The following is a 16116-nucleotide window of genomic DNA, read 5'->3' on the forward strand; positions in this document are numbered from 1 at the left end:
AACATTTGATAAACTCAGACAAAAAAGTTTTCATTACTTATCCTATTTAAAACAAGTAGTTCCTTTTAAAAAGTATTTTTCTTTTCATAACAGATTCAGTAATCTACCTTTTGTCATTTTTGTATCTTCTTTTTCTTTTTTAGAGTAGATTGAGTGATCTACCCATTTATCCTATTATTTCTTCATCTTTTTTCTCAGAGTAGATTCAGTGATCTACCTCATATCTATATTCTTTTTCCTTTTCTTTTTTAAACAAAACCTCTGAATCTAATCTTCATGTTCAGCTTTTTTCCTGACCATTAACAATTAACAACTTGTAACCAATCATCATAAACAATGACAATATCCAAAACTCATTAAACGACCGAAAACCTCCCATCCCACTTTTGGGGGACGTGGGCGTCGTCTTCTTAAAATTACTTCCATCTTTAGGGGATCCTGAAAAGAAAATTTTTGGGTTAATTGTCAAGTCCTGTATCATTTGTCCTGCCGCTGCATAATGATAAAATGCAGGGCTTGTTTCAAGTCCTTGTTCAGGTAGTCTGTCAGGCTGGATCATCTCAGCTAGTCATCTCAAAATTGTCCTAAGCAGTTTGTAGTCCAAAGTTGATCTTTCCATGGCACTAATTGCTTTCCCATAGTCCATGTGAATTCATCTTTGTTGGGTCCCATCATTCTTTTGAAGACTTCAAAGTTGCTGTTAGGCATGTTCAATGGTTCTCTTTAGATTTTTTTTGTGCCTCCTCTATGGTTTGGAGCAATCACAGTCTGATAAATGTCTGTCTCTGGGACCATGAATGTTCTTCCCTAGAAGAGAAAATCTTCACAGCAATTTCTCCCCACCATTTGTCTTGCCAAACTTTTCCAAACTGACCTTTGCTGATGCTTTCTTGTAAAACACTGGTCCTGGCAATTCTTCTCTGAACAAGCAGTGGTAAATTCTTTGTTCCAGGTAGCAGTATCACCGAAGTCACCAACACGATGAGAAGCAGCCTGTAACTTGGAGCAGCAGTCACTGCCTCCACGGTCCCACTGACACTGTTTGTGTCTCTGACCCGGCCAAAGCTTCTCCTAGGCCGGCCTCAACTTGGGATCCTCCTGCCTCTGCCTTCTTCAGTAAATCCTACCGGCATGTGCCACCACAGCCAGCCGAGCATAGCTCGGGCCTGAGCTGGGGCTCACAAGGCCACAGGCAAGAGGCTTTTTCATGAATTCGTACCACGAATGTTGGGTGCCAGATGTAGCAGGAATCTTAAAGAGTTCTTATTAATAAGAACAAACCTGAGGCCAGTTATTGGGGTGAATGCTGGAAGATCAGAGAAGCAGAACAAGCCACAGCTATCTCACCGCGCCAGTTCTTCAGCTGATCCTCTTTCCTCAGGCTGGAAGCTTCTGAGTCCTCCTCCACATGAATCTCAGCTGAACTGTGTTGCTCCAAGGCCTGAACACTTAACCAGCTAAATGCTTAACTAACTACATGCTTTTTCCTCTAGTTCCTGGTCCTCACGCCTTATATACCTTTCTCTTTCTGCCCCCATTCCCTGGGATTAAAGGCGTGGGTCACCATGCTTAGCTGTTTCTAAAGTGGCCTTGAACTCAGAGATCCGGCTAGCTCTGCCTCCCAAGTGCTGGGATTAAAGGTGTGTACCACCACCGCCCAACTTCTGTTATGGCTTACTCTTCCCATTTTCTAGCCACCATTTTTGGCTTTGTTCTAGTGGCTGTCTGTTCTCTGACCCCAGATATGTTTATTTCAGGAACACACGGTATTTTGGGGAACACATGATATTTCGGGAACACACGATATTTCGGGGAACACACGATATTTCAGGGAACACAATGCCCACCACACCCACCTTTACACCTGAGGACTGGAACTCACAGAGGCCCGAGAAGGGAAACAGGTTCTCACTCAACTACACTCTGACGTGGACAGCTCTGCCTTGATGACCTTTGGAAGAAATGATGGCCACAGGGGTGGCAAGAGCTCAAGAGATCACTTACCAGTCAGAGTCACACCTGTATGTCCTGTGACTAGTACTGGCTCCACGCTTGCTGTCTCACACCTCAGACCTCACCTTTGGCAGCAGCCCTGCTCATCCTGACACTTGTGGGTTACTTCCCAGAGTGCTCCTGCAGAGGCTGCAGGTGCCTCAATCTGCAGCTGAGGACAGGATCAGCACTCTAAGAGGAAGCTTGGTGACAAGCTCCAGGGTAAGCACAGCATACAGCAATGCTACCCCAGCCCGCCACTCCAGAGAGGGAAAGCACATACAACAAACAAGTCCTAATATACATAAATCCTCATATAGGTAAAGTGCTGTGGATAGTGATCTGTATAAATAAAATGCTGATTGGCCAGTAGCCAGGCAGGAAATATAGGCGGGACAAGAAGAGAGGAGAATTCTGGGAAGTGGAAGGCGAAGGAGAGAGATACGGCCAGCTGCTGCCATAACAAGATATAAGGTACTGGTAAGCCACGAGCCATGTGGCAAAGTATAGACTAACAGAAATGGGTTAATTTAAGATAGAAGAAGTAGATAACAAGAAGCCTGACACAGCCATACAGTTTGTAAACAATATAAGTTTCTATGTGTTTACTTGGTTGGTTCTGAGCATCTATGGGCCTGGCAAGTGAGAGAGATTTATCCTGACTGTGGGCCAGGCAGGAAAACTCTTAACTACAGTAAAGAGCAATCATCTGCAGTGAGCTTACAATTTTTATGTCTGAAACTAGGAAAATAAACCAAGAGCCCCATCCACTCTCCAAGGGCATACAGTGCTGCACGCAGGTGACAGTCAATTCCGTTTCTAACCAGCAGGGGCGCATACATCATGTGACTTATTCTCACACACCTACAAGAAACTGCTTTTAAGGGGTATTTTTCGAACTAGTAATTAAACATTAACAGAGCCAACAGATTCACTGGTCACTAGAACCTAAAAAGTAGAAATGCAGGCACACTCCCAGGGAGCAGTCAGCTTACTTCTCCCTTAGAGAAACCCCCACCCCCACACCAACCTACCCCTGGTGTACAGGGGAAATGATTAGCATTCATCATGTTGGACTGATAAAACAGGAATGTTATCCAACACTGAGTGTTTGGACTGTGTGGCCTCTGGCTGTCTTCAAGAACTGCACTATCACTGTGATTTTGCACTCACAGACCAGGACCTCTGCTGTAGAGACTGAGGGGATGTCTCAGAAGCGAGGCGGTTCTGAGGGGAACTGTTGGATGCTGATTTGATCTGTGGGCTCAACTTCATGGCGTTTTCAACACCTAACCTTTAGCCTATACAACTGGCACATTCAGCATGCTCTTTCCTCATGCTCAGGCCTCTTGTCCATTCCCAGTCCATCTACTTCACAAAGCCGCGTCAGGAGCCCAGTTTCTAAGGCAGCACTAGGGGGCAGTAAACACACAAATGCCACAGGGGGCCCTTTCCCTCAGGTATCTGAGACTCAGTAAATCCAACTCCAGGGGAAAAAAATCAAGGCATCCAAAAAGAAGTAAAAATCACAAAGCTACTTGGCGCAGGGAATTTGAGAACACAAACAGCCTCAACTTCATAAAGCCGGGACTATTTTCCAAAAGGTCTTTGTTCTGTGACAAATGTTAATCATATAAATATACTTAGATGCTAAAGAGTTTGAAGAGAAATGTAATATTTTAAATTGCTTTTTCCATGAATGTTAAAATTTTATTTTAAAAATCATTTATGTATTTTTATAATTTATTGTGGCTTTTTTAATTAGCAAAGTTTTACTTAGAGAACATAAATAAATAAATAAATAAATAAATACACTAAAGTACAATATTACTGTTATCTGTGAGAAAGACATTTTTAAAACCTAGTAAGAGCTGGGCATGGTGAAGCAGCCTTGTAATCCCAGTACCTGGAGGTAGAGGAAGGAGGATCAGGATTCAGGGCATCCTCAGTTACATGGAGAGTTCGAGACCAGCCTGAGCTCCATTAGACCCGTCTCAAAGAGCCAGAAAAAAGAAAACAAAAGGTTCAGTAAATATTAAAACTATCTAGACTCTGGGAGAGGGGGGCAGGGAATATCATAAATAAATGATTTTACTTTATAGAAAATTTAAGACATCTCCTTTCTTTAAAATGTTTAAGACTTATGAGAAAAACCTTGTTTAAAAAAGTTGATTTGAGCTGGACCAGAGATGAGTGCCTGGGTTATAGTCAGAGAGGCAACTGCGCCTGGGTGCCACCACTGGACACCGGCCACCTCGGGAGGACCTGACCGACTTGGCCCCAGTTTCCTGCCAATCAGCAGGCCCTGCAGGAAGGCTCCCCTTTTCCAAGACTGCAGGAAGACACTGCAGTCTCCACACCCTGCCCCCAAACCCATTTGCCCCAGACCCCAGCCACTTCCTGAGACTCAGAGACCAACCCCCAGCTCCCATCCGCCCTGGAACTCCAATCTGGACCAGAGACCAGAGGAACTCCCATCTGGACAAGAGGAGCTCCCATCTGGACAAAATAAGGAGACATCAGGGACTTCCCGAGACTCAGAGTCCAGCCCCCCAGCTCCTATCCGGCCAGCACTCTCATCTGGACCCATCTGGCCCAGAGCTTCCATCTGGACCAGAGCTTCCATCTGGACCAGAGAGAGGCTCCCTAAATCTGTCAGCTCTCTCTGGACCAAGTACACTGATAAGACCAAGAATGAACCCAAGAGGAGATGGGCAGATGTCAAGGCAGAAGTACATACAACAAAATAAAGAGCAATACAGCATCACCAGAACCTAGCCCTTCTCCAAGAGCTAGAACTGAACATCACGGAATGGAAGAAGAAGAAGAAAACAACCTTATAAGTAACATCATGAAGAGGCTAGAGCCTTATATAGAAGAAATCAAAAATAAAGTAGAGGAACAGACAAACAAAAAATGGGAAGAATACTATAAAAAACTAGAGGAAAGGACATTTAAAGCAGAAGAAAATAATAAATACTTGAATGAAAATCATGAAAAAGCAAGGAAGACAATCCAAAACCTGAAGAGGGAAATAGAAAAAACTGAAGAAGACACTAGCAGAAGGAATGTTGGAAATAGAAAATCTGAGTAAACAAACAAGAAATTCAGAGGCAAGTATAACCAACAGAATGCAAGAGATGGAAGAGAGGATCTTTGGTGTTGAAGATACGGTAGAAGAAATAGATTCATCAGTCAAAGAAAACACTAAAACCAACAAAGTCATGACCCAAAATATCCAAGAAATTTGGGACACTATGAAAAGACCAAACCTACAATAATAGGGATACAGGAAGGAGAAGAATACCAACTCAAAGGCACAGAAAATATATTTAACAAGATCATAGAAGAAAACTTTCCCAACTTAAAGAAGGAAATGCCTATGAAGATACAAGAAGCCTATAGAACACGAAACAGACTAGACCCACAAAAAAAGTCCCCTCGGAACATAATAATTAAAAAACTAAATGTACAGAAAAAGAAAGAATATTAAGGGCAGCAAAGGAAAAAGGCCAAGTGACTTATAAAGGCAAACCCATCAGAATAACACCCGATTTCTTGATGGAGACTTTGAAAGCCAGAGGGACCTGGACAGATATAATGCAGACACTAAGAGACCATGGATGCCAGCCTAGACTAATATACCCAGCAAAACTTTCAATCATCATAGATGGAGTGAACAAGACCTTCCAAGACAAAACCAGATTTAAACAATACTTATCCACAAACCCAGCCCTACAGAAAGCACTAGAAGGAAAATTCCAACCTAAGGAAGGCAGATACACTCATGAAAACACAGGCAATAGATAACACCACAGCAGTAAACCCCAAAGAAGAGAAGTACACACACACTACCACCAAAAAATAAAAATAACAACAGGAACGAACAATCACTGGTCATTAATATCCCTTAATATCAATGGACTTAATTCACCTATAAAAAGACACAGACTAACAGAATGGATACGAAAACAGAACCCATCTTTCTGCTGCATACAAGAAACACACCTCAAATTCAAAGACAGACACCTCCTAAGCATAAAAGGCTGGGAAAAGACTTTCCAATCAAATGGTCTTAAGAAGCAAGCTGGTGTAGCCATCCTAATATCCAGCAAAATAGACTTCAAACTAAAATCAATCAAAAGAGATGATGAAGGACATTATATACTCATCGAAGGAAAGATCCACCAAGATGAAGTTTCAATTCTGAACATTTATGCCCCAAACACAAGGGCACCCACATATGTAAAAGAAACATTACTAAAGCTTAAATCACATATAAAATCCCACACATTAATAGTGGGAGGCTTCAACACCCTACTTTCACCTCTGGACAGATCGGGCAAATTGAAACTTAACAGAGACATAATGGAGTTAACTGATGTTATGGCTCAAATGGACTTAATCAATATCTACAGAACATTCCACCCAAACAAAAAAGAATATACCTTCTTCTCAGCACCCCATGGAACCTTCTCTAAAATCGACCACTTACTTGGCCACAAAACAAATCTCAACAGATACAAAACAATTGGAATAACCCCCTGTGTTCTATCAGACCACCATGGTTTAAAGTTAGATTTCAACTACAGAAAAAAACTACAGAAATCCTACAATCTCATGAAAACTGAACAATGCTCAGCTGAATCACCAATGGGTTAAGGAAGAAATAAAGAAAGAAATTAAAGACTTCCTAGAGATCAATGAAAATGAATACACCACATACCCAAACTTATGGGACACTATGAAAACAGTGCTAAGAGGGAAATTCATAGCACTGAATGCCCACATAAAGAAGCTGGAGAAATCTCACACTAGTGACTTGACAGCACACTTGAAAGCCCTTGAACAGGAAGAAGCAAAGTCTCCTAGGAGGAACAGATGCCAGGAAATTATCAAATTGAGAGCTGAAATCAATAAAATAGAAATAAAGAGAACAATACAAAGGATTAATGAAACAAAGAGTTGGTTCTTTGAGAAGATCAACAAGACAGACAAGCCCTTATCCAAACTAACCAAAAGACAGAGGGAGAGCATCCAAATTACCAAAATCAGAAATGAAAAGGGGACATAACAACAGACAATGAGGGAATCCAGAGAATCATCAGGTCATACTTCAAAAACCTCTACTCCACAAAACTGGAAAATCTAAAAGAAATGGATAATTTTCTGGACAGGTACCACCTACCTAAATTAAATCAAGACCAGATAAACCATTTAAATAGTCCAATAACCCCTAAGGAAATAGAATCAGTCATTAAAAGTCTCCCAAGCAAAAAAAGCCCAGGATGTGATGGTTTCACTGCAGAATTCTACCAGATCTTCAAAGAAGACTTAATACCAATACTCTTTAAATTGTTCCACACAATAGAAGCAGAAGGTATATTACCAAACTCCTTCTATGAGGCTACAATTACCCTGATTCCCAAACAAACAAAGATGCAACAAAGAAAGAGAACTACAGACCGATCTCCCTCATGAACACTGATGCAAAAATACTCAATAAAATTCTGGCAAACAGACTCCAAGAAGATATCAAAACAATTACCCACCATGATCAAGTAGGCTTCATCCCAGGGATGCAAGGGTGGTTCAACATACAAAAGTCCGTCAATGTAATACACCATATAAACAAACTCAAGGAAAAAACCACATGATCATCTCACTAGATGCAGAAAAGGCATTTGACAAAATCCAACACCCCTTCATGATAAAGGTCTTGGAGCGATCAGGAATACAGGGAACATACCTAAAAATAATAAAGGCAATCTACTGCAAGCCAACAGCCAACATCAAATTAAATGGAGAGAAACTCAAAGCAATACCACTAAAATCAGGAACAAGGCAAGGCTGTCCCCTCTCCCCATACTTATTCAATATAGTACTTGAAGTTCTAGCCAGAGCTACAAGACAACATAAGGAGATTAATGGGATACAAATTGGAAAGCAAGAAGTCAAGCTCTCCCTATTTGCAGATGACATGTTAGTATATATGAGTAACCCCAAAAATTCAACCAAGGAACTGATACAGCTAATAAAAACCTTCAGCAACATAGCAGGATACAAGATCAACTCAAAAAAATCAGTAGCCCTCCTATATACAATAGACAAACAGGCTGACAAGGAAATCAGAGATACATCGCCCTTTACAATAGCCACAAATGATATAAAATACCTTGGGGTTACTTTAACTAAGCATGTGAAGGACCTATATGACAAGAACTTTAAGTCCCTGAAAAAAGAAATTGAAGAAGATGTCAGAAAATGGAAAGATCTCCCATGCTCATGGATAGGCAGGATTAACAGTAAAAATGGCGATCTTACCAAAAGCAATCTACAGATTCAACGCAATTCCCATCAAATTACCAACACAATTCCTCACAGATCTGGAAAGAATAATACTCAACTTCATATGGAAAAACAAAAAACCCAGGATAGGCAAAAGAATCCTCTACAATAAAACAACCTCTGGAGGCATCACAATTCCCGACCTCAAGCTCTACTATAGAGCTACCGTAATAAAAACAGCTTGGTACTGGCATAAAAACTGACATGTGGACCAATGGAATCGAATTGAAGACCCTGACATTAACCCACACACCTATGAACATATAATTTTTGACAAAGAAGCCAAAAATGTACAATGGAAAAAAGAAAGCATCTTCAACAAATGGTGCTGGCATAACTGGATGTCAATGTGTAGAAGGCTGCAAATAGATCTATATCTGTCACCATGCACAAAACTTAAGTCCAAGTGGATCAAAGACCTCAACATAAATCCAGTTACCCTGAACCTGATAGAAGAGAAAGTAGGAAGTACTCTTGAACGCACTGGCACCGGAGATCACTTTCTAAATATAACACCAGTAGCACAGACTCTGAGAAAAACAATCAATCAATGGGACCTGTTGAATCTAAGAAGCTTTTGTAGAGCAAAGGACACAGTCAACAAGACAAAGCGACAGCCTACAGAATGGGAAAAGGTCTTCACCAACCCCACATCTGACAGCGGGCTGATATCCAGAATATATAAAGAACTTAAGAAATTAGACATCAAAATGCCCAACAGTCCAATTAAGAAATGGGCTATAGAACTAAACAGAGAATTCTCCACAGAGGAAGTTCAAATGGCTGAAAGACATTTAAGGAATTGCTTAACATCCCTAATTATCTGGGAAATGCAAATCAAAACGACTCTGAGATACCACCTTACACCTGTCAGAATGCCTAAGATCAAAAGCACAGAAGACAGCTTATTCTGGAGAGGATGTGGGGCAAGGGGAACTCTCCTCCACTGCTGGTGGGAATGCAAGCTTGTACAGCCACTTTGGAAATCAATATGGCGCTTCCTTAGAAAATTGGGAATCCATCTCCCCCAAGACCCAGATATAGCACTCTTGGGTATATACCCAAGGTATGCTCAATCATACCACAAGGGCATTTGCTCAGCTATGTTCATATCAGCATTGTTTGTAATAGCCAGAACCTGGAAACAACCTAGATGCCCTTAAACTGAAGAATGGATAAAGAAAATATGGTACATATACTCAATGGAGTACTACTCAGCAGAGAAAAACAATGGCATCATGAGGTTTGCAGGCAAATGGATGGATCTAGAAAAAATCATCCTGAGTGAGGTAACCCAGACTCAGAAGGACAAACATGGTATATACTCACTCATAGGATACTAGATGTAAAACAAAGATGACTAGACTGCTACACAACTCCAAGGAGGCTACCTAGAAAACGGGACCCTAGGAAAGACACAGGGATCACCCAATGACAGAGAAATGGATGAGATCTACATGAACAACCTGGATGACAGTGGGAGTAAGGAAGGGCATGATTTGAGGGAAAGAAAGCTTAGGGGAGCAGGAGATCCCAGTTGGATCAAGAACAGAAAGGGAGAACGAGGAATAACAGACCATGATAAATGAAGACCACATGAGAACAGGAATAGGCAGAGTGCTCGAGAGGTCCCCAGAAATCCACAATGATATATCCTCTGTAGTCTGCTGGCAATGGTCGAGAGAAAGCCTGATCTGACCTAGTCTGGTGATAAGATGGCCAAACACCCTAACAGTTGTTTTGGAACTCTCATCCAATAACTGATGGAAGTGGACGCAGAGATCCTCAGCCAGGCCCCAGGTGGAGCTCCAGGTGTCCAACTGCCAAGAAAGAGGAGGGTCTGGAAGAGCGTGAGTTGTTGAATCCAAGATTGCAAAAAGCACAGGGACAAATAGCCAAACGAATGGAAGCACATGAATTATGAACCAAAGGCTGTGGAGCCCCCAGCTGGATCAGGCCCTTTGGATAAGTGAGACAACTGAATAGCTTGATCTGTTTGGGAGGCACCCAGGCTGTGGGACCAGTACCTGTCCTTAGTGCATGAGCTGGCTGTTTGGAACCTTGGGCTTACACAGGGACACATGCTCAGCCTGGAAGGAGGGGACAGGACCTGCTTGTACTGAATCCACCAGGTTTAAATGAATCCCCAGGGGTGCCTTGATCCTGGAGGACCTGGGAATGGAGGGGAGGGGCTGGGGGGAAGTTGGGGGTGGGTGCGGGAGGGGGGAGGACAGGGGAACCCATGGCTGATGCATAAAATTTAAAACACATAATAATAAAGAAAAATATTATTTATTTTTAAAAAAAGTTGATTTGATGCAGTGGTGTTTCTTTATTGACTAGAACTGACAAATAAAAGCTGTGCACACTGAGGGTCATGTAAACCACACACATAGTGGGTGGCACAGCTGTGCTGGTCAACATACCCATCGCCTCACAGTTACCTTCTAAATCTGAACCAGATTTCCACATGACTTTATAAACTTACATGGTCACACACCCAAAACTTATGTTTTCTAATTTATTTCAAAATGCTCCAAGGTTTTTTGTTTTGTTTTTATTTTTTATGGCAAGGTCACATGGCATTCAGCTGAGGTCTCAGAAATGCTGGAGTAAAATTGGGTAACTTACTTCTTGCTACAATGTTATTTCTAACATTTTTTTCTGAAGTTTTTTTTACTGACACAGAAAAATACTCAACTTATCAACCACAGCTAGGGAATTCTCAGGTGGTCTGCAGAGCTCCCCTGGTGTCCGCAGAGCCTGTGTGAAGGCAGAAGCACCAGGCCCTGGACCTAATTAGAGCATCATCAAACACCAATGGAAGCAGCAGCCTAGTCAGCACACTGAGCAAGAGTCAGACAGCTGCACTCTCCTGCTCAGGCTCAGAATGGCTCTCTGTGTAGACAGGGCTGCTGCCAGGCTTCCTGTGTCTCAGGACTGCCACCCCTCCTTGCTCTTGTTCAACTCTCAGCAAGGAGCCACCTGACAGCCAGGCCCACCTTTACCTGGACCCTGAGGATCACAGTCCCTGGGAAAGCATCCTCCCTGTAAACCACCTTCCAGCCTCTTCTGTATCTGGGTGGTTTTAAGTCAGTCCCCAAAGCCTGTCTAACTCTGGACTCAGTAACAAAACCGAGTGGCAAAGCTGTGAAGCTGCAGGGCATTTCTTGAATCACAAGGCTCCCATAAACCCTGCTGAATGGCCTCTATAAACCCAGGTAGCTCTCAGGTCTTTTTCCCTTAGCCTCTCTTCTACAAGTAATAAACCTTGCAAATGGCTCTCCAACCCCCCCCCCCCTTTTTTCGAGACAGGGTTTCTCTGTGTAGCTTTGCCTTTCCTGGAACTCACTTTGGAGACCAGGCTGGCCTCGAACTCACAGAGATCCGCCTGGCTCTGCCTCCCGAGTGCTGGGATTAAAGGCGTGTGACACCACCGCCTGGCCAAAACCCTCTTCTCCCCAAAGTCAACACGTGTTGGACATACCGGCACCCACCAGGGCCATCCTTCCCTCTTCCTACTCATTGGTGTCTAAAAATTATTCTCCCAAATTCACACTGTACATGTGGCATCCACTATGAGGACAGAAGAAAGGGGGCCCAGCAGGATGGACCTCTTTAGCCTGGAGCATTCAAGGTCCCTGGTTCCAATAAGCTCATAGGGACTGACACTATTAGGAGGTGTAGCTTTGTTGGAGTAGATAGGGTCTTATTGGAGGAAATGTGTCACTGTGGGGGTGGGCTTTGAGGTCTCATATATGCCCAGTGCCTCAGTCTACTTCCTGTTGACTTCTCATCAAGATGTAGCCAGTACCATGTCTGTCTGAACATCACCATGCTCCCTGTGATGATGATAATGGACTGAACCTCTGAACAAGTCACCCTAATTAAATGTTTCCTTTATAAGTGTTGCTGTGGTCATGGTGTCTCTTCACAGCAATAGAAACCCTAACTAAGAAGTTGGTACCTGAGACTGGATTATTGCTGTGATAGACCTGACCATGCTTTTGTTTGGAGGAATTTAGACTTTGGTACTTTGGGTTATGAAAGCAGTGGAATGCTTTAAACACTGCTTAATGGGCCACACCAGTAGGAGCATGGAAGACAGTGGTGCTGAGTGTGATTTGATACACTGGAGGGGGCGGGAGAGCTGCTACCCTAAGAGGTTTCAGAGGAGAAGAATTTTAGTATGTTGCCTAGAGATCATTCTTGTGATATTTTGGTGAAGAATGTGGCTGCTTTTCACCTTTATCAAAAGAGTCTGCCTGAGGCTAAAGTGAAGAGTTTTGGATGAATTTTGTTGGCAGAGGAAATCTTAAAACAGCCTAGTATAGACTCTGTTGTGTGGTTATTAGTGGTAACTCTAATGAAGATTTATAATGAAAAGGAGCAAGTTGAGCAAATAAAAATACAAAATGTACAGATTGAGAAAGAGGGCACCAGGAAGAGGAATAGAGATAAATCTTATGTTTAAGGAGATAAACAGATTAAGAAATGGAACAATGAAAGTGGTGACCTCAGGGCAAGGTCTTACCCAGCTAAACTTCCAACTTGTGAAAAGGAACTAAAGGAGAGCTTACAGCTGGGTATGTGGCACACGCCTTTAATCCCAGCACTGGAAGGCAGAGGCTGACAATCTCTGAGTTTGAGGCCAGCCTGATCTAGAGATCCAGTTTCAGGACAGCCAAGCATTGGCAGTGAAGGACAGAAAGCTGGTGACGATGTAATTGATTGAACAAGGGGACCATGTTCTAGCCCCGGTAAGCAGCAGAACTTGGTAACTTTGGCCACATGGTTCTGGAGTTAAGGATAGAAGAATGGGGCTACGGAATTTACCCCTGAGACTAAGGAAAGTCGCTGAGGCCAGGAGTATGTCAGGGGCCCTAGAGAGGCCATTGTGTGAAGCTGTGAAATTGAAGCCTGGATTGCCTTGGAGACTACAAAATGTTAGGGATGCCAGAGCCATGAGATGCTGCCTAGGAGAGCTGATACAGGGATTGGAACCAGCCCAAAAGAAAGAAGTGTGTTGCAGTCAACCAAGCTGAACGGAGTTGGAGATCTGAAGAACATTTTGACATCAGACATGGAGATGTAGAGTTTGGAGTTTGCTCAGGTGGTTTTCAGTTTTGCTTTGGTCTAGTATTTCCTCACTATGCTCCCTTCCCTATATTTGGAATGGTAATGTAGATCCTGTGCTATTACATGTTGGAAGTATGTGATCTGCTTTTTTGTTTGTTTGTTTGTTTTTTGTTTTTCAAGACAGGGTTTCTCTGTGTACCTTTGTGCCTTTCCTGGATCTCACTCTGTAGACTAGGCTGGCCTCAAACTCACAAAGATCTGCCTGGCTCTGCCTCCTGAATGCTGGGATTAAAGGTGTGCGCCACCACCGCCCGGCCATGATCTGCTTTTTTATTTTGATTTTACAGGTGATTACAGTTAAGAGATTGCATGAATCTCAGAAGAGACTTTAAACTATCGACTTTAAAACATTGTTGAGACTGTGAAGGACTATAGATGTAGGGCAAAAGAGACAGCCAAAGAAACACAGCGTGACCCTGAAACCAGAGCCAAAGAATATACCCTGCCCCTGACCAACTCTGCATGAAAACCAACCAATCCCTGAAAATGAAATCCAGCCAATCTCTGAGCTTATCCCAGCTCAAGGATTGAAATCCAACCAATTCCCACCATGGAAGTCTTCACCCTGGAAAAACTCTATCCCTAAGAAGCCCTATATAAGCTCTATACCTGTTTAGTTTGAAGCTGCTTTTTCCTACCCTGGCAGAGGCAGCCACTCTCCTCTATTCCTCCCTCTCAACAAATCTCTTGAATGAGGTTTGAGTGGCAACCTTCTTTGCTGGAGTGGAGCAGGGCAGAGAAGTAACAATTTTTGCTGGAGCAGGAACAGAACCAGTACATTCCTGCCGGGAAACCATCCCCCACCAGAACAGAGCTATAGGTATTGCCTGGCTTCTGATGGCCACGATACTTTTCCCTCCAGAGCTGTAACACTTACAATGGGAACTTTTGAAGTTGGACTAAATGCATTTTACATTATGATACTGTTTCAAGCTTATGGGGATCAGGGAGTGGAATGTGGTAGTTTGAATGTAATTGACCCCAATAAACTCATAGAAGCTGACACTATTAGGAGGTATGGCTTTGTTGGAGCAGATACGGCCTTGTTGGAGGAAGTTTGTCACTGTATGGGTAGGTAGGCTTTGAGGTCTCATGCCCAGTGCCTCAAGTTCACTTCCTGTTGACTTCCAATCAAGATGTAGCCAGTACCATGTCTGTCTGCATGACGCCATGCTCCCAGCCATGATGGCAATGGACTGAACCTCTGAATTGTAAACAAGCCACCCCAATTAAATGTTTTCTTTATAAGAGGTGCCGTAGTCATGATGTCTCTTCACAGCCATAGAAACACTGACTAAGACAAGGTCTCAACTTTATTTCCTTGTCAGCCCTGAATCCAGAAGTCTTTCCCCTCAGAGCTATAGCACTTATACTACCAACAAGAGTTTCTTAGGATTCACTTTAAAAAAGAGAAGGGACATTTTCCTAGAACCAGCTAAAAACATGTCAATCCACAGACCCAGCAGTGTCTAGAAAGGCATGTTCCTGTGAGCTGGGCAGGAAGCAGCAGTGCACAGCTGGCACTTTTCTAGTCTACGGTTCTGACATGATTTGCCTTCTTACAGCTCAGGCTTGCATGTTACCATGGACTGCAGCAGAAGACAGCTCAGTTGGAAGACAGCAGAGGCCCATGGCTTGGATAAACACTTTCACTCACCTCCACGGCCACCACGATCAAAAACAGGTCTGTTTTGGATTCTGGAAAGACTGCATTCACTTGTGGTGACATTCCGATCAGAGCACAGTTAGTGACCACAGCTATAACACTCATTGTCTCAAAAGCCAACTGAAAGGAAAAAAAGGTGTGGCATTTATGGTGGCAACAGCAAGTCCATGTCCATGCTATCCAAACCCCAAGAGGAGCCCTTCCCTGGGGTCTGCGCAGTCCACATACATTTTAAACCTCTGTCCACCCTGGCAGGCTCTCTTTACTTAAGGGAGCTGACCCGTTAGTGGGCATTTCAGATTCCTCCTTCAGAATGACTACTCCTGAGCAGTATGCTCAGCCTTCCCACCTGAGGACGGCCTGGTTTTGAGCATGGAACCCCTCACCACTGTTTGTGTTGCTCGTCTCTGCTTGTCTGTGAGGGAATTTAAAGACTATCACAGAAAAGCGCTTCACAAACAGAGCTGCTATTTCACAAACTGTCCTACTTTGATAGTCCCATGCCCCACTTGGCTTAGCTACAACCCAGTTCCAGTTATGCCATGGTCCCTTCCTGAGGACATGAACCAAAGTCCCTTTGGGGTGTTAGCAAACACAGAAGCCAGGCTTCACTGGGGCTTACAGAACACTGACTGGAGGCCCACAGAGAGGTCCGTCCATGTGTCCTCTGGTGTGTCGCTGGGTGACAGTGGGGAACCCCATGCTTTCTTTTCTGTTACTGCAAAGCTCTTGATGGCCACTGCCTGGTAATGGAGCCACTCCTAACATGCACAGGGACTGTCCCTCTGCCTCTTCTCCCAGTGGTCATGGTGTATGGAGAGCTGCTTTGTCCCCAAGAGTAACATCGTCAGTCACTGTGTTTTCTTGTCACTCGTGGCAACTTTCCAGTTGATTCTCCGGGTTTTCCCAAGGACACGATTCTGAGACCACATTTTCTCCAAACACAGTTTTATCTGCCCCTTCTGTTTTAT

General features: G+C 43.4%; 1 protein-coding gene across 1 annotated transcript in view; it reads right to left on the reverse strand.

Moving 5' to 3' along the window:
* Ano10 (anoctamin 10) overlaps positions 1-16116 on the reverse strand; it is a 144697-nt gene that overhangs the window by 78982 nt on the left and 49599 nt on the right. Inside the window, exon 11 of the mRNA XM_036192743.1 lies at positions 15137-15265. Coding sequence (XP_036048636.1) covers positions 15137-15265 — 129 coding nt within the window. The remainder of the gene's footprint in view (positions 1-15136; positions 15266-16116) is intronic.

This window comes from Onychomys torridus, chromosome 7 (genome assembly GCF_903995425.1).
Source record: "Onychomys torridus chromosome 7, mOncTor1.1, whole genome shotgun sequence".
Classification (NCBI taxonomy): domain Eukaryota; kingdom Metazoa; phylum Chordata; class Mammalia; order Rodentia; family Cricetidae; genus Onychomys; species Onychomys torridus.